At 60.5% G+C, this 17,248-nt stretch overlaps 1 protein-coding gene and 1 non-coding gene across 2 annotated transcripts; one reads left to right on the top strand and one right to left on the bottom strand.

Annotated features, from left to right (window-relative positions):
• The first annotated feature begins 9,124 nt into the window (after positions 1-9,124).
• CD248 (CD248 molecule) lies at positions 9,125-11,763 on the top strand. Its single transcript, XM_059148098.1, has one exon. It carries the CDS (start codon positions 9,165-9,167, stop codon positions 11,478-11,480), a length of 2,316 nt encoding a protein of 771 aa, XP_059004081.1. The 5' UTR covers positions 9,125-9,164; the 3' UTR covers positions 11,481-11,763.
• A 5,119-nt stretch (positions 11,764-16,882) lies between these two features.
• Positions 16,883-17,018, bottom strand: LOC131823031 (small nucleolar RNA SNORA18). Its single transcript, XR_009350479.1, has one exon. It is a non-coding gene; the product is annotated as a small nucleolar RNA SNORA18 (small nucleolar RNA).
• Positions 17,019-17,248: the final 230 nt, after the last annotated feature.

The raw sequence follows: 17,248 nt of genomic DNA, 5'->3' as shown, positions 1-17,248 counted from the left end.
TGCAAACCCCTCCTAACCGCCCCCCCCCTTTTTTAAAAGATTTTATTTATTTATTTGACACAGAGAGAGAGATCACAAGTAGGCAGAGAGGCAGGTAGAGGAAGAGGGGAGGAAGCAGGCTCCCTGCTGAGCAGCGAGCCCAATGCGGGGCTCAATCCCAGGCCCCTGAGACCATGACCCGAGCCGAAGGCAGAGGCTTTAACCCACTGAGGCACCCAGGCGCCCCCTCCTAACCCCTTACTGTGCTCAGTCCCACTTCCAGGCTCTGGGAATTCAGAAGCCCCTCCCCTGCTCAGAGCACTATGGGGCCCTTCCCGCTACTGAGCCTTTTGAATTTTCGTCTCAAGACATCGTGCTTGGTCAGGGGCCGAGGCCAGGTAACAGTACGGTCAAGGGTCACCGTCCGGAGGTGGGGACTCCGAGCAGGGCAGGCAAGCATAGGCAGGTCTAAGACTGATCTCATTCCCATTTTACAGATGAGGAAACAGGCTTGCCCAGGGTCAGTGATTTTAGTACAGGGCAAAGGGCTGGGACCCAGCTTCCGTGGAGCTTCGGGATTCTGCCCTCCTCCAAGACAGAAGCACGCATTTACTTAACCTCTCAGCAATAATTAACTGCGCCCGAATGGACCAAGCACCAAGCGCCCCCAGCCCCGCCCCCGCCCCCCCCCCGTGGATGGAAAACAGCGTGATTGACAGGAAGAACGCGCCCTGGGTGCCTCGGTATCTAACTCTGCCCCGCCCTCACGCCGCCTTCCACCTTGGCCTTCAGGAAGAGGACGTCGGGCGAGACGAGCCGCACCTGGCCAGCAGGCACCGCGGCAGAGCAGGGCGCGAAGGCCGGCGTTTGGCTCGCAAGCAGCCGCCAAGTCCTTTCCTCGGCCAGAAACGTTGCTCTTAGCAGCCCTAGAGTCGCAGCGGCTCTCTGTGTGAGTTTATGGTCTGTCTTCCCCACCAGACCGGAGCCAAGTCAGCCTTGTTCGCCTCTAAATCTCGGGGGGCCAGAACAATGCCTGGCCCGGAACTGGCACTTAGGAGATGGATGTGGAATGATTGATTCGTAAGACGCCGCCCGCCCGAACAGTTCCTCTGAGTTTGTGCGGCTGGGGCGGCGCAACCTCCATCGCGGCCGCCAGGGGGCGAGCACGCCCGTTCCCAGGCACATGGCCGGCCCCGTTCCTGCGGGAGGCCACCCAGGGACCCTGGGCACTCCGACCGCCTGCACCCGGCCTGGTGCCAGCGTGGGGAAGCCTCCCCTCAGTGGGGCCCTGGGCCCGTCCTGCGAACGGGAGTCCTGCCAGCAGAGGTTGGGAAGGGGATGCGGGGAGCCAGGGCCTCTGGAGTGGCCCAAGAAGGGCCCTGGGAGGGGTGGGGAGAAGGCGGTCACTGAGCCCCACACCATCACCCTCCCTCAGGTCCGCACAGAACATTCGGTACCGGCTGGAGTCTTGTGACCCATGCCCCCCGCCCCCCGCGGCGCGCAGTTTAACACACACAAGCATCCTGACTCACGTTTGCACATGGAATTTGTGACACCCTGAGGGCCACGGTCTTGTACAGAGAACCTGGGCACCCCCAGCTGTAACAGGAACACTCAGAGTGTTGGAAACACCTGGAGACTTAGCCGCTCCTGCCCTGTATGGTGGGACCCCGACACACACACACACACACACACACACACACACACACACACGGGCTCCTCCTCTGAGCCGTACCCTGACAGCCATCCGTAGATCTGCCAGCTCAGAGACATTCCCTTGTCACCCTCCCAGCCTCTCAGGTTGAGAATGTGACTCCGTGACACACATCCACGGGCACAGGCTGACACGGAGACATGGCGAGCGCTGCATATTAGGTGACACACACCCACCCAGCTAGCACTGCCAAGTGCTCTGCTCAGTCGCGGCACGTGGGCTTGCTTCTCACGCTGCACAGGCATAGGAAGTGTCCACGCGCGCACACACGTGCACACATATGCGCACACACACACACATTCTTTCACACTTCTGATCATGCTGAAGAGGTCCAAGTCCTGATCCCGACTAATCTCACTCCAGCCTGGGCCTATCCCTGCCACACTCAGCCATTCCAGGCCATGGTGGACCCTGGTGGGGTCTGGAAGTTGCTGAGGAGACCCCCGTTGGGGGTGTGGCACCCCCACTGGCCAGGAGGGAAGCAGAGGCCGGAGGTCCCGGGCGGGGCGGCCTGAGCTCATCAGATTCCAGCCTGAGTGATTCACGGGAAGCGCCCCGGGAAGGATCTGCGAGGGTGGGGGGAATGACCCAGGGGCTGGGGCTTTGGGGGCCCGGGTTGGCTTCAGACTGGAAAGCATCTTGGGTCCAAAGCAAGCCTCTAGTGCGGGAGGGGGCTTCCTGAAGGGTGGCCCAGCCTGAGGGGTGTCTGCAGGGTCTGGCCCCTGGGAGGGGCTCAGGACACGGAGCTGAGCCCGCAGGATGAGACAATCGGCCACTCCCTCCCTCCCCACCCCCGGGCCTGGGCCCCTGACCCTAAGCCTTCCCAGCCCCAGCAGCTGGGTGTCTTTAGCAGGGGTTAGGCCAAGGGTGGGGGGCAGGGGTGGGGTGACCTTCACGGCCATCTTGGCCCCTGGGGCCTTCAGACCGGCAGCCGTACTGGACCCCAGAGACCCTGAAGGGCGGGAGCCGGCTGGCCCAGTCGGGGCTGACAGGGTTACAGACCCTCGCTGCCCTGCCAGGCCAGGCTTCTGCCAGAGAGAACACAGTGCCACGGATGTTTTCCTGCTGAGATGGAGTCGTCTGCTCCTGCCGCCTTCTGAGCCCCCTGCCTCCCCGGAGGGGCTGATGCTAGGAGGACCCGCTCCTGCAGGGTGACAGGAAGACAGGATAGGGCTGGAGGCAGGACCGGGGGGTTGCAGGAAGTGCCTTTCTTGGAACTTGGTACCAAAATAGCCTGTTCTGTCCCTACTCTAGATCTCAGTGTCCCACGGGGGAGAGATAAGTGTCACCAAGGAGACCCTCACCAGGGAGGGGCCTGAGCTGACCTTAATCAGGCTTTGGCTCACCACCCCTCCCTTCTCCTACCCAGACCAGCCCCCACCAAGCCTGCCTCAGGCTCTGCTCTGCTTTGAAGTCCTAACATAAATATCATGTCTGCTTGGGTTCCCCTTCCCGGCCTGGTCACAGCCCCCAGACCTGGCTCCCACCCCAGCCAGCCCTGGGGGTGCGTACGGGGGGGGGGCGGGGGGGAGGCCTGGACCACCCAGGGAAGGGGGCGAGCCAGAGACGCTGGAACAGCAATTGGGAGACAGGGCAGGCAGCAGAGGCAGAGAGGGAAGGCATGGAAGTAGGCAGACAACAGAGCGACAGACCCGAAAAACCAACAAGGTGGCCATCCTGGGGACAGGAGAGGAGACAGAGAGACCCCAGAGGGTGACAGGAGCGCAGGAGATGCCTGGCTGCAGAGAGGGAGGAGAGGATGAGAAATAGTGCCGAAGGCCAGTGAGACTCCAGAGATCTCTGGGGCAGGGAGGGGGCAGGAAGAGAAGGGAAGCTTCCAGGGTGCGGGGGTGCAGACTGCGACGCTGACACTGGGGTAGCAGAGGGAAGGACACGATGGAAAAATAAACATCCTGGCAACAGAGTGACGGAGCATTCTCACTTGCTGGGGCGCGAACGGGGTCCCCACTAGACAGGATTTGCAGTGCTGAGACCAGAACGCTCCCCAGCAAACTGTGACAGGTTGGTCACCCTCGGCAGCAGGCTTCTGCCAGATGCCCCAAGGACCACAGAGTCCCCACCCCCACAGCCAAAGAGCAGCAGAGGAAGGACAGGAACAGCAGAGGCCAGGGGAGCAGCTGTCCCTCCTGGGAACCCCAGACTCGGGCAGTCCCTGCTCTGCCTCCACCCTGTGACCCAGGGCCAGCCTTGTCCCTCTCCGAGCTGGGAGGACACTGAACAGAGGGCAGGGCTGGGCTCTTCTAGCTCTGCGCTGGGCTCCAAGATGCCCATCGTTGCCGGCAGATGTGGCCAGATGTTCAGGCCAGGCATCTGGCGGGAGAGGGACTGGGGCCCCAGCTGTGCCCAGGTTGGGCGATCCAGAGGAACCATACGTTGCTCCCCTCACAGCTGTGGGAGCAGGTGTGGGCCTGTGGGGATGCGCACACATCACCCAGCTGCATGGGCCTTCAGCAAAGCCAGCCCCGGGCAGGCACATACACTCATGGACACACTGCCATGTACAGACACCCAGGTACACCCACGAGCACACCCAGTATCTTTCTGTGGGGGACGCCACCCTCCAGCCCCCTCCAGCTGTCAGAATCCCTTACCTCCAGGGACCAGGCCTGGGCACACCACTTCTTCCTGGGCCCCCCCTTCCCCAAGCCTCTCCTTCCCACCCTGTCCAGTCCCCAGTGCCACCCGCCTCCCCGCCCCCGCGCTCCCATCCAGAAGCACAGAGGGTGCGGCCCCAGCACGTGGGGAGGGAAAGGAGACCAAAGTCGCTGCCCTCCCCCCAGACAGCCCTCCCTCCCCACTTCCCTGGGACCTCGCCCACCTCCCCGCCATCTGTCTGTCCAGCAGCTCCCACTGGAGACCAGGCGCCTCCTGCCCACCAGTTGCCTGAAGGCTGGGGCGGTTTGGGAAGAATTTGGAAATGGAGGGAGGCGGGGGGATGGGGACCAAAGAGAAAGGAGGAAAAGAGGTGATTTGTACACAAAGCAATGTGCTGGCTCGGCATTGGGCGTGCCAGGGCTCCAGGACGCCCGCCCAGGGGGCGCCCCCCAATCCGATCAACACCCCCATCCTGGCTGCTCCACTGGGCTCTCTTCAGGCCAACCCCTCTGCAGGCCGCCTTCACCCCCGCCCCCACGGGCCCACACATTGCGTCCAAAACCACTGTCTGGTTTGTCCCAGTAGCTGGAAGACCAGGCTCCTCCTGGGGAAGTGGGCTTCTGTTTTCAAGGCCGTCTGGAGGTGCGCTCTTGCCGTAAGGGCCACGGTCAGAGCCAAGAACTGCAGCCTCCGAACCCACACTGAGACCCAAACTTGGTGTCTGGAGCTGTCTCCACCTCTGGGAGGGAGACGCAGAGGCCTTGGGCCCCCACCCGAGAAGACAGACCAAGGGAGCATCACACGTGATCCCTGCCAGTGGTCATTCCCAGCGGTCCTGCCATCCTACAGTCCCGAGTCGCATTCTGAGACCGCCATCCATCGTGGTGTGGCTCACTGCGAATCAGCCGTTCTGCCTGAATCCCTGTGGCCAGCCATGCCTCTCCACATCTTCTCTCGTCCGCACACGCGTACACTTAGCCGTCTGTCGGGCCAGCCCCTTCCTCCTTCCCCCACCCAGCCATTACCCGTCTGTCCGCCCATCCGGGCACCCACCCGTTCCCCACCTCCCCGCCCGGCCGTCCACGTGCGCGTTCCTGCGTTCCCGCACGCGGGCACCCTCTACCCACCGCCCATCCTCCAAGGGCTGACTGCAACCGTTAGCATTTCTCTGTGCTGGGAGAAAAGCAGGAGGAGGCAGGCTGGACGCTACTGGCTGAAAGAGTAAGAGCCCCGCAACCAGCCCCTCTCTGTCCGCTCAGCCCCGGATCCCCGATGTTGTGCCCACTGCCTGCCCGTGCCCACTAGGGAAGGAAGTTCCTAGGCTGCTCCACTCCAACTCTCTCAATCCGGACAGGGGAGCAGGGGAATGCCGGGCACCCAGGTGCGGCTCCAAGCCTCAACCTCTACCCACGAAACCCTTCACTTTGTTGGGGTCAGAGGTGCCCGGCTCATTTCCACTCTTGCCCCCTCCTGGCTCAGCCATCGTCAGCCCAGACAAACCATCTGGAATTTGGCCTTTGACCCTCTTCCTCCTGCTTCTCTTGCCTGCCCCCCAACCCCTCACCCCAACCGAGGCTGGAGTCCTGACCTCTGATCTGACCTGCCTACTCGCCAGCCAGACGGCTCGCAGCCTCCCCTCAGACGCCCCAGCACGGGCCATTGCCCGAATCATGACTGGGCCCGCCACACCCTTGGATCCGGCTCTGGCCAGCCCCTGAGGAGCCTCCAGAGGCTGCCTCCCCCAGCCCGGCCCGCCCTGCGGCCCGGTTCTCCAGCCAGCTCCCGCCCCTCTCCCAGACTATTGCAACAACCTCCAGTCCCCCCTCCACCCACCACACACCAGCCCCAGGGAACTCCCATCATGCCTCCTTCCCTGGGTCCCCGCGACAGAGACAAGTGTTTTAGGGGTAGCTGATTGCCTTCCAAGCTGGGCTGCTCCCCGCTTTCTGACATTCCCTCCTCACTACCGATGGTCCCTCCAGAAGCCCCTCACTCCAGTGGGGTCCTTTGTAGTCTCCAAAGGCATCTGGAGCTGCCCACCCCAGCGCTCTGTCTAGGCGGTGCCTTTTTGCTGTCAGGCCTTCCTCCGTCCTCACCTCCCGATGCCGTGCCCAGCTCTCCGACCACGCTTGAGAGCTCCTCAGGGCACCGCAGCCAAAAGAGAATTGGAACGAGAATCAGACAGCCTCGGTTCTAGTCCCAGCCCTGCCACAGATGAGCTTGGAGACTCCCTGGGCCTCAGTGTCCCTACCCGCAAAAAGGTTTGCTGCTTTCCAGGGATCTCCCTGCTCTGAAATGGTCTGACTTCTGGGGAAGGCTGGGGAGGTGTGGGGAGTAGGTGGGCTTTGGCTCCGGAGAGCATCCTGGATTCCCCCAGCAGGGCCCTGGGCCAGGTTCTTCATTTATCTGAGTCTCATTCATTCATTCACTCATTCGTTTGTTCGACAAACCCTACTGAGCAGCATCGATGGGCCAGGAACTTTCCAGGCTCTGGGGATACAGTAGGGAACGAGACAATGATGATGCCCTCATGGGGCCCACAGTCTCCTAGGGCAAGAGTCTCCACGGAGGGCATAACTAACATTCAGCAAGCTCTTGAGACACTTTTGATGGTCACAACTGGAGGGATGCTACTGGCCTCTAGGAGGAAACCAGGCTTTCTGCTAAACTCTTACAATGCACAAGGCAGTCCCTACAAGAGGTGGGCTTGGACCTGGTGAGTTTCACATACAGCTTCGAGGCCAGAGTAGTTGGAGCAGAGGGGTGAGTGAGAGTGGGGTAAGAAATCTGGGGGGGGGGGGGGGCAGACCACATCACCCTGAAGGCCATGGCCAAGATGTTGGCCTGTCTTCTCAGTGAGATGGAGGCCCAGAGGTTCTGAGCAGGGGAGTAACCAGATCTGTCTTGGGTTTTAAAGGGATCCCTCTTGGCAGGATGGGGAAGGCAAGACAGAGACCAGAGGAGAGGCTGTTGCAAGAATCTGGATGGAAGGGGCCCGTGGCGCGGGCCAGAGGCGGGGGGCAAAAACGGTGGCAAGAAGCAGTCCGATTGCGGCTCTATCCCGAAGGTGAAGTCAACAGGATCTGCTGAGAGACTGGATGATCTCAAGGCTCTGGGCCTGAGCCAAGGGCAGGATGCACTGCCCCATATTGACCTTCCTCTCACGAGAAGGGGGATAATTCTATACATTTCACAGATGTAGACCTTAAAAGAAGGCACTGCCAGGGATGTAGCAAGCATTTCAAGAGCCCTGGTTCTCAGGGGGACTGGCTGAGTCTGCAGGGCCAGCCCCCGGCACCGGCACCCGTAAGGTGATTAGCAAAACTGCTCTGGTCCCCACCCCCAGCCCAGAAGATTTGCTCAGAAGACTAAGGAACATTAGCCTCCTGCCTTGCTGCTGACAAAGCACATTTTCAAACACCATGAGCTGTGATACAACAGCCTTGCTCAGCTAAAAGGCCCTGACCCATTACCCCATTTTGTAGATAAGACCAACGGAGACCCAGAGAGGGTCGGCGACTTCCCAGCAGTCACACAGCACATCAGGGGCAGAGCACTGAGGGGCAGATCCTCTCTTCCATGTGCCCACCCCCCCGGATCAAACTTCTGCTAAGAGTGGAGAGGGTGTTCATGGGTTAATCTGACAGCCCGCTCCCCAGGGACCATCCTGGATGATGGGCTCAGTGCACATGCCTCCAGAGGCCTCCAAGAGGGGCGGGCGGAGGGACCCTGGCCAGGCCCACGCAGCAGCCTGCAGGGAAGGCTCCACACATGTGATGCCTGTGTCACACACACATGGATGTGACATTGTGAGCTTCACGCCCATACATGGCTTCTCCCCGGCCGTTCCCCTCCCAGCCAGCCCTGCTCCCCCACCCCGCAGTGCAGCCTGGCTCTAGCCTGCCCCCTCCCCCACGCACCCTGCCCTTGTGCAGCAGGAGCCCAGAGAAGCATTTCCTGTTTGGGGGCTGCCTCCTCCCCCTCTAAGCCCAGGTTCCCAGGGCCCCAGGCTGAGCAGAGGTGAAGGGAGGGCAGCCCCCTGCCCCTCCCCCTCCCCCCAACCCGGTCCAGCTGGAGCCAGGAAGCTTGGGGGTGGGGGGAGGTTGAGGCAGGAGTTTCGTTCATGAATGAGGGTGCATGATGCCCCTGTGCGACGCCTGCGTGATCAAGACGGGTTCCGTTCAGGGGCCGCACATGAATGTAAGGGGTGTCTCGTGTGAGGGCACGGAGAACCCCACAAGGACCCCACACCACTTGAGGATGTGCATCCACGGGGGGGGGGGGGTTAGCGTGTCAGAGCGTGTACGAGTCTGGGATGACAGGACAGTATCAAGAGAGTGCCCTTACGTGGGGAGCCGAGCGTTCACACACACACACACACACACACACGTGTGTGATGCGAAGGCCATGAGTCAGAGCACGTTTCCACATGTATGACGAGCCGCTGGGCCCTGAGACAGTTCACAAGTACGATGAGGTTGGTGTGTCCAGACAGGATCTGGGGTGAGTCTCTGGGAAGGGACCTCAGCCCACCGCCAGGAGCCCCGACTGCCGGCACCTTCTGAGGGTCTACCAGCCTCCTCTCCCCGACTCCCAGCAGGCTAGCGGTGCCTCCCCCCGCCCGCCCCTCCGGCACCCCCCTCCTCTGCCCCCCCCCCCCCCCCCCGCCCGACTGCTTCCTGCTCCAGCGGCCCCGGGGGAGCGGGAGCAGGGAGCTGGCAGCGGCCCCAACCCACTCCTTACAAGGCCTGAGCCCGGCCCAGGCCCGCCCCCGGCCCGCCTGCCAGAGGCCCCGATCCCTCCCCCTGTCAAGAACGGCCGAGAGCCGGCCCCGGGCCAGTCGGGGGGCATCGCGATGCTGCTGCGCCTGCTGCTGGCCTGGGCGGCCGCAGTGCCCACACTGGGCCAGGCCCCCTGGGCGGCCGAGCCCCGGGCCATCTGCGGCCCCAGCAGCTGCTACGCGCTCTTCCCTCGGCGCCGCACCTTCTTGGAGGCTTGGCGGGCCTGCCGCGAGCTGGGGGGTGACCTGGCCACGCCGCGGACCCCCGAGGAGGCCCAGCGTGTGGACAGCCTGGTGGGTTCGGGCCCGGCCAGCCAGCTGCTGTGGATCGGCCTGCAGCGGCAGGCCCGCCAGTGCCAACCCCAGCGCCCGCTGCGTGGCTTCACGTGGACCACGGGAGACCAGGACACGGCCTTCACCAACTGGGCCCAGCCGGCCACAGAAGGGCCCTGCCCAGCCCAGCGCTGCGCCGCCCTTGAGGCAAGCAGCGAGCATCGCTGGCTTGAGGGCTCGTGCACGCTGGCCGTCGACGGCTACCTGTGCCAGTTCGGCTTCGAGGGCTCCTGCCCCGCGTTGCCGGACGAGGCGGGCCAGGCAGGCCCGGTGGTCTACACCACACCCTTCCACCTGGTGTCCACCGAGTTTGAGTGGCTGCCCTTCGGCTCCGTGGCGGCTGTGCCGTGCCAGGCTGGCAGAGAAACGTCCCTGCTCTGCGTGAAGCAGCCCGATGGTGGCGTGGGCTGGTCTCGGGCCGGGCCCTTGTGCCCGGCACCTGGCTGCGGCCCGGACAACGGGGGCTGCGAACACGAATGCGTGGAGGAGGTGGACGGCCGCGTGTCCTGTCGCTGCACTGAGGGCTTCCGGCTGGCGGCAGACGGGCAGAGCTGCGAGGACCCCTGTGCCCAGGCTCCATGTGAACAGCAGTGTGAGCCCGGCGGGCCGCAGGGCTATAGCTGTCATTGTCGCCTGGGTTTCCGACCGGCCGAGGACGAACCGCACCGCTGCGTGGACACAGATGAGTGCCAGATTGCTGGCGTGTGCCAGCAAATGTGTGTCAACTACGTCGGTGGTTTTGAGTGCTACTGCAGGGAGGGCCACGAGCTCGAGGCTGACGGCATCAGCTGCAGCCCGGCTGGAGCCATGGGAGCCCACACTGCCCAGGACCTAGGGGACGAGCTGCTTGACGATGGGGAGGACGAAGAGGATGAACATGAGGCCTGGGCTACCTTTGATGGCAGCTGGACGGAGGTGCCTGGGGTGCCGTGGATGGAGGCCACGCAGCCGCCTGACTTTGGCCTGGCCTACAGACCTAGTTTCCCGGAGGAGAGAGATCATCCGATGCCCTACCTGGACCCCACCTGGCCACCCCCGCTTAGTGCTCCCAGGGTCCCCTACCACTCCTCGGTGCTCTCTGTCACCCGACCCGTGGTGGTCTCTGCCACACGCCCCACACTGCCTTCTGCCCACCGGCCCCCTATCATCTCTGCCACACGCCCACCCTGGGCCCCTGCCCCCGAGCCCCCCATGATCCCTGCTAGGCATCCAGTTTTGCCTCCTAACCACCAGTTCCCCATGATCTCAGCCAACCATCCAGATTTGCCCTCTGCCTACCAACCCCCCATTATCTCTGCCACTCGCCCAGCACAGGCTCCGGCTCACCAGCCCCCAATTATCTCAGCCAAATATCCTGAACTGTCCTCTGTGTTTCCAGACACCCGGGTCACTGATACCCAGACCACCGCTCATGTGCTTCAGATCCCTGCTAACCACACTCCTCTGGGCACCACTTCTGGGGGCCGTCAATCCCTTGTCACCCCAGATGTCCCGGTCCTCCAAGCCCAGGCCACCCACCTTCCCATTACCTCGACTGTCCAGCCCCCTCTGACCACTACCTCCAGATCCCCTGTGCTCCCTGCCCATCAAGTTCCTGGGTCTCCTGCCCCCCAGCCGCCAGCCCCCCACACTACCCTCACCTCAGAGCCCCCCCAGAGCCCCACTAACCAGACCTCATTCACCAGCCCTACACACCCCCATTCCAAGCCCCCACAAGTCCCAAGGGAGAGTGCCTGGGATGCTAAGGTGGCCCCATGGCTGCCCTCAGCAGCCCCCACAGCAGCCCCAACAGCCCTGGGAGACTCCAGTCCGGCAGGCCACAGCCGGAGGGATGACCGGTGGCTGCTGGTGGCACTCCTAGTACCCACATGTGTCTTCTTGGTGGTCCTACTCGCATTGGGCATCGTGTACTGCACTCGCTGTGGTCCCCACGCACCCAACAAGCGAGTTACCGACTGCTATCGCTGGGTCACCCACGCCGGGAGCAAGGGCCCAACAGAACCAATGCCCCACCGGGGCAGCCTCACAGGGGTGCAGACCTGCAGAACCAGCGTGTGATGGGGCACAGCACCCCCTCTGCGGGGTGGGGGGGAAGGTGCGTGCATTGGACACATGGCCCAGGCTGCACCAGGGACCCACGGGGGCTGCCCAGCCGGACAGAGGGCTTCCTGCTCCCCCGGGCCCAGCCAGGCTCCTCTCTCGGTCAACTACCAGACTAGACTCTTGGGGATTCCGCTCCCCGACCCAGCACTCACGGCAGAGGAGACGCCAAGGCTCCCAGGACCTCAGGGGGTGGGTGCTGGGGTCTTCTTCAATAAACGGGGTGCCAACCTCACCAAAAGTTCCTGACCCCCATTGATGTCTGAGGGGAGGGCCTGGGAGGACTCAGCAAAAAAGAGGGGACCTTCCTTCAGCTTGTGTGAGCCCCAAGGAAATAAGGTAAGACACCTTAAAGGAGGGTATGCTTCAGAGATTCTCTGGTAAACAGGAGCCCAGAGAGGGCAGAGCCTTGCCCAAGGTCACACAGCTAGCCCGGGAGTGGGAGTTTTGGCATGGAGAGAGTTTCATATTTGTTTTTCTTTTTAGCAAAACTCCAAGAAAGTGGGGCTAAAAATGGGGGAGCGTTCTAGAACGAGGGCTTCTGATCAACGGCAGCCAAACTGGGATTTAGGAGTCAAAGTTAAGCTCTGGGTCTGGCAGTTCTGGGGAGTGAAGGGTGAGCTTCTAACTGTCTTCTGGTACTTGCCATCCCATCCCCACAGGCCGCCCAGAAGTTGGCAGCTGGGGTCCAGCTCTCCACTCCGCTGGGTTATAGGTGCTCTGAAGGAGCCCGTCCTCCCTGCTCTGCGGAGGAGGTGGGAGTCACTGCCTAGCAGGCTGGGATGTGGAGAGCGCAGAACGTGGGGGAGACATCCCGTATCCAGCTCCCCTGGCAGGCTTCTGAGCAAGGCTTCAGCCGCATTTTGCCCTTCTCCGTGCGGGTGGTGCTGGGACAGAGAAAACCCGGGAGACCAGAGCTTGGGCAAGTTGCTCAATTGCTGAGGTGTCCCATGAAACCAGAAGGGGATGGTTAAAGATCACAGCCTGCAGGAGCCTGGCAAACTCTTCTCATCCTGGGCTCACTGCCTTGGGGATGGGGAGAGGTGGGACCTGCGCCGCGGCAGGGGGTGGGGGGTGGAGGGGGTAGGGCTCCGGTTCCCACTGCCTCTGTAATTTTTTCAGTTGCAATCTCGAAGGGGCCTCTAATTAGGACGGAGCAGAACCACCACGACCACCCAGACAGGAGAGGAGGGGTGGCCTAGAGGCCCCTTCCCTACTGGGTGCCCTATGCCATCCTCTAGCCCCAGGGCCTGGACCTCGGCCGGGCCGCAGGGGACCGGTAGAGGAGGGGTCAGAACTGGGGACGAACGGGGCGCTGTGGAGGGGGTGGAGGGAACGCTATGCACCGCCCCCGGCCCCCGCTCTCATGTTCCCCTAACTCAAACCAGACGCCCCCGCCAGATCCTGCCCAAGCGTTTAACCTCAGCGATGCCGCTGGAGAGATTCGATGCAGGAGAGTGGAGTCGCGGGGTGGCCTAGAGGCCTGAATCTGAGAAGTAGGTGTGGGAGCAACCTGGGGTGGGAAACAAAGCCTGCCAGGATGGCACAGACTGGAGCTCCCTCCCGGGACCCTGAGCAGGGTATCCAGAGCGCCGTCAGGGCAGCAAGGAGTTAAATGCACTGCTGTCGGAGGGAGGGGATGGGCGTGGGGAAGGGGGCCCAGAGCCGGCTCTATGTCATCCCGTAATGAGCAACAGATGCGGAGCTGCGTGCGGGCCTAAACAGACTGCCTCCCAAGGCAGAAACCCCGCCTGCGCCCAGGCTGGGCTCTGCCCAGACCCGGAGCTGTGTCTTGGGCTCCGCCCACCGACCCTCAGACCGCTCCTCATCCAGGCGCGAACGTCGCCTGTAGGCAGATGCCGACACTGTCCGACAGATCCCTCCTAGCTATGAGCCACGCCCACCCACTACTGTCAACGTGCCCCTCGGGAATTCTTCCGAAGCACCGCCCACCAAAGCCACCAGCCACGCCCCGTGCCAGCTCAGAGATTCTCCAAGAACTATTGCCCCTCCCCTCCTCTCTATCAGCTCCGCCCCGGCCGAGGCAGTAACAATGGCCCCGCCCACCAGGGGATCATAAGCCCCGCCCCCTTAGGGCGACTCGCACAGACTGGCAGTTATTGGTTCCCGCTTCCAGAAAGTACGAACACTTTCCTCTCACGCCGCGTTGTGTGCCCCGCCTAACAGAACCACAAGCTCCGCCCCTCCTCGGAGCCGGAGACTCAGCTCACGAGTGCAGGGGATCGCGCAGAAACCCTTTCTCCGTCCAGGAGAGCTGAGAACTCCGTCTTCCAGGAGCTAACGGGTTCCCCTTTAGCTCCTCTTCAGGCTCCGCCCCCAGTTACAAGTCCCGCCCATTCATAGCGGCTCAAATCGTAGGGCGGGCTCCAGGCCCGCCTCCCTTGGGAAAGAGCTCCGCCCACGTCCAGCTAACACTTTCCCTTCTCACCGAGGTGATGGCCCACCTACAGGGTCCTCGGGTCCGCCCACTGAGAATACCCACAAGCTCCACCCCTGCCTATCCCTTAAGTCCCGCCTACCCAGAGCGCCCCAGGTCGGGGGCGTGGCACAAAAGCATCCGCCCACGCAGAGAGCCTAACCTAACCTCTTCTCTCAGGCTCCACCTACTGTGAATGCATAGCCACGCCTACCTGTAGGTTCCGCCTTCTCGGCTTTCCGGGGCCCGAGACTCCCAAAGTCGCTGACCGCCTTCTGAATTTGCTCAGAATAGTGTGGATCCGAACTCCTTGTCCCTGACCAGGATGCCCCTGAACCCGGTCCTGGCACCCCGTCTCCCTCCCGTGAGTACACGGTTTCCGGTCGTCTAGATTGCAGGTTCTCTGGAGGGAGCTCCGGGAAGAGGTCGAGAGCCCGACGGGCGACGTGAAGGAATGGGCCTTTGGCGCCACCTGCCTTCGGCGCCCGGGCTTGCAGCCACCGGCCCGTCTCTCAAAGCACATTCGGGCTCAATAAATACTTGCTTAATTCATTAAATGTTTGTATTATTCCGATTTTGGCTGCTTCGGCAAATATTTGCTCGCAGGAAAAACAGCACATCCACTCGCATGGGCCCTCTGTCGTATTTGGAAGACCCCAAGGGGGCCTCTGTGAGCTGAAGCGGCCCCCCGCCAGTCTTTACAGCAGCTGGGGGGACTTTCGCTGTCCCCTACCCACAAATCCTGTTTCCCAGGGCTGAAAGCACAGACTCTTACCTGAATCCTTAAGGCTGGATCCTCCCCTCCCCCAGCTAGTTCTCCAAAGTGTGGACACCTTCTTTAGAGGGGCGCCTTTAGCAGGAGGGAGTGGGTTTGGGCTCACAGACCCTCCTGTAGAAGCGGACACTCGCAGTGTCATCACTACGTTTGAAAATATTCCCCTGCTCACTCCCACACTAGACGGGGGTTCCAGGAGCCAAGGACACTCCAGAGTTCGGTGTCAGGGGCGCAATGGAATGTTTTCAAACATTACTGGGGCAGACTGGGGAGCTAAGGTTGAAGACGGGCAGCACTAACATCTACTGAGCTCCAGTAGGTACCAGCACCGCGCTGGACACCCTTCACTTCCTGCTTTAGACATTTGGTGGTGGAGCGCCCACCCCCATCCCCCCACCGCACCCTCCTCCCCTGCCCGCAACTCAAAGCCTGGGGAATGAGATGCTTTCCAGATGAGATTTCCAGTTCTGGCGTCCTGGGGACTATGAACAACGGGAGTAGGGTTCAGGGCTAAATCGTAATGAAAATAATCGTCTGCCTCATCCTGTTCTAAGGGCTTTGCATGTCTTTACCCACTTGAGGTCAAGAAGGACCTTGCAGTGAGGGCCACTCTCACCATGATTTGCAGATGAGGAAGCTGAAGGCGCTTGCCTGAGTGCCTTGGGTCAACCCACCCACCCCACTTGATCAAGTTAGTAAGTGGAGGTTTGAACCCAGATGGATTCCATGATCTTCACCCCTAGAGCAGAATCAGTCCATAATAATAGCCACATCTCAGATTAGGAAATGCATACCTTCCAGGGAACTTGGCTTTTGTTTGTTTGTTTGTTTGTTTGTTTTGGTCAATACTTTTTTTTAAAGATTTTATTTATTTATTTGACAGACAGAGATCACAAGTAGGCAGAGAGACAGGCAGAGAGAGAGAGGAGGAAGCAGGCTCCCTGCTGAGCAGAGAGACCGATGCATGGCTCGATCCCAGGACCCTGGCATCATGACCTGAGCTGAAGACAGAGGCTTTAACCCACTGAGCCACCCAGGCGCCCTGGTCAAGACATTTTTATTTAAGGAATTTTATGTGATTCCTTCCACACCCAATCACTTTAGTTCCTCCCAAGTCAGAATCATAATCTTCAAAATAATCATTTAAAAAGAACTGTTTAATCCACAGTTGTCGGTGTCAGTCCACAATCCTTTTTAAATGATTTTATTTATTTATTTATTTATCTATTTATTTGAGAGAGAGAGCATGAGAGGGGGGAAGGTCAGAGGGAGAAGGGAGCCTGATGTGGGACTTGATCCTGGGACTTCAGGGTTATGACCTGACCCAAAGACAGTGGCTTCACCAACTCAGCCACCCAGGGGCCCCAGTCCACAATCCTTCATGGTGGGCTTCTTTGATCTCCACTTGAATAAGGACATACTTAAGAAATTCTGTACCTGTAATCTTTGGAATCCAATTTCTTTACTTTAGGACCACATTCGGGGGCAGAGTAGGTGGTTCTTTCTGGTTCTCTATTCCAGACACTCTCTAAGCATGAATAATGTCAATCATATTCATCCCTGAACTATCACACTCTGGAATTGTACAGATTATTGGGATATGCCAATAACTAAGATTGAAGGTATTTGACTGCAGGGCACCTAGGTGGCTCTGTCCGTTAAGTGTTGAGCTCTTGGTTCCAGCTCAAGATCAGAGTCTCATGTGTTGTGGGATCGAGCCCCCAGGGGAGACCTCTGTCCCTCCTCTCTGCCTCTCCGCCTGTCCCCCGTCTCCGCCTGTGCCAGCTCTGGGCTCTCCTGGAAGTCTGCTAGAAGATTCTCTCCCTTTGCCCCTCCCCCTACTCATGCATGCATGCTCTCTCTGTCTCTTAAATAAAAAAATGTGCGTGTGTTTTTTTTAAGATTTTATTTATTTATTTAGCAGACAGAGATCACAAGTAGGCAGAGAGGCAGGCAGAGAGAGAGGAAGGGAAGCAGGCTCCCTGCTGAGCAGAGAGCCAGATGCGGGGCTCGATCCCAGGACCCTGGGATCATGACCCAGCTGAAGGCAGAGGCTTTAACCCACTGAACCACCCAGGCGCCCCAAATAAAAAATATTTTTAAGAAGATAATGAAATATTTGACAGGCCTTCCGCGCAGCTTCTAGATCGATGTCTTGTAGTTCTTTCACATAGATCTAACACATAGTTCTGTGAATAAAGGAAGCCACACATCTACATCTATTTTATGAGGCATTTCCAGCTATATAGGTCTACAGAAAAAGCCCCATGGGGTCGACCTCAACCCGGGGAGCTTGCTTTCACCGAGGAGCCTGCAAGATATACACTCCCCTTGTGCTTTGATAATGCTGGTTACACAGGGCATTACTCGTGACTTTATGAGATCCGGGTGAGGGGTCCAGATGAGGGGTCCAGTCTAGGCTCAGTTTTAGGGCATCCAACTGTGGCCAGCCTTTAGCATGGTTTTGGTGAGTTCAAGGATTTCTCCCTGGGAAGCCCCAGTGTGGTGCTCGAT

The sequence above is a fragment of the Mustela lutreola genome, chromosome 1, assembly GCF_030435805.1.
Source record: "Mustela lutreola isolate mMusLut2 chromosome 1, mMusLut2.pri, whole genome shotgun sequence".
Lineage (NCBI taxonomy): Eukaryota > Metazoa > Chordata > Mammalia > Carnivora > Mustelidae > Mustela > Mustela lutreola.
The sequence above is the reverse complement of the archived record's forward strand: the minus strand, read 5'-3'. Positions and strand labels throughout refer to the sequence as shown.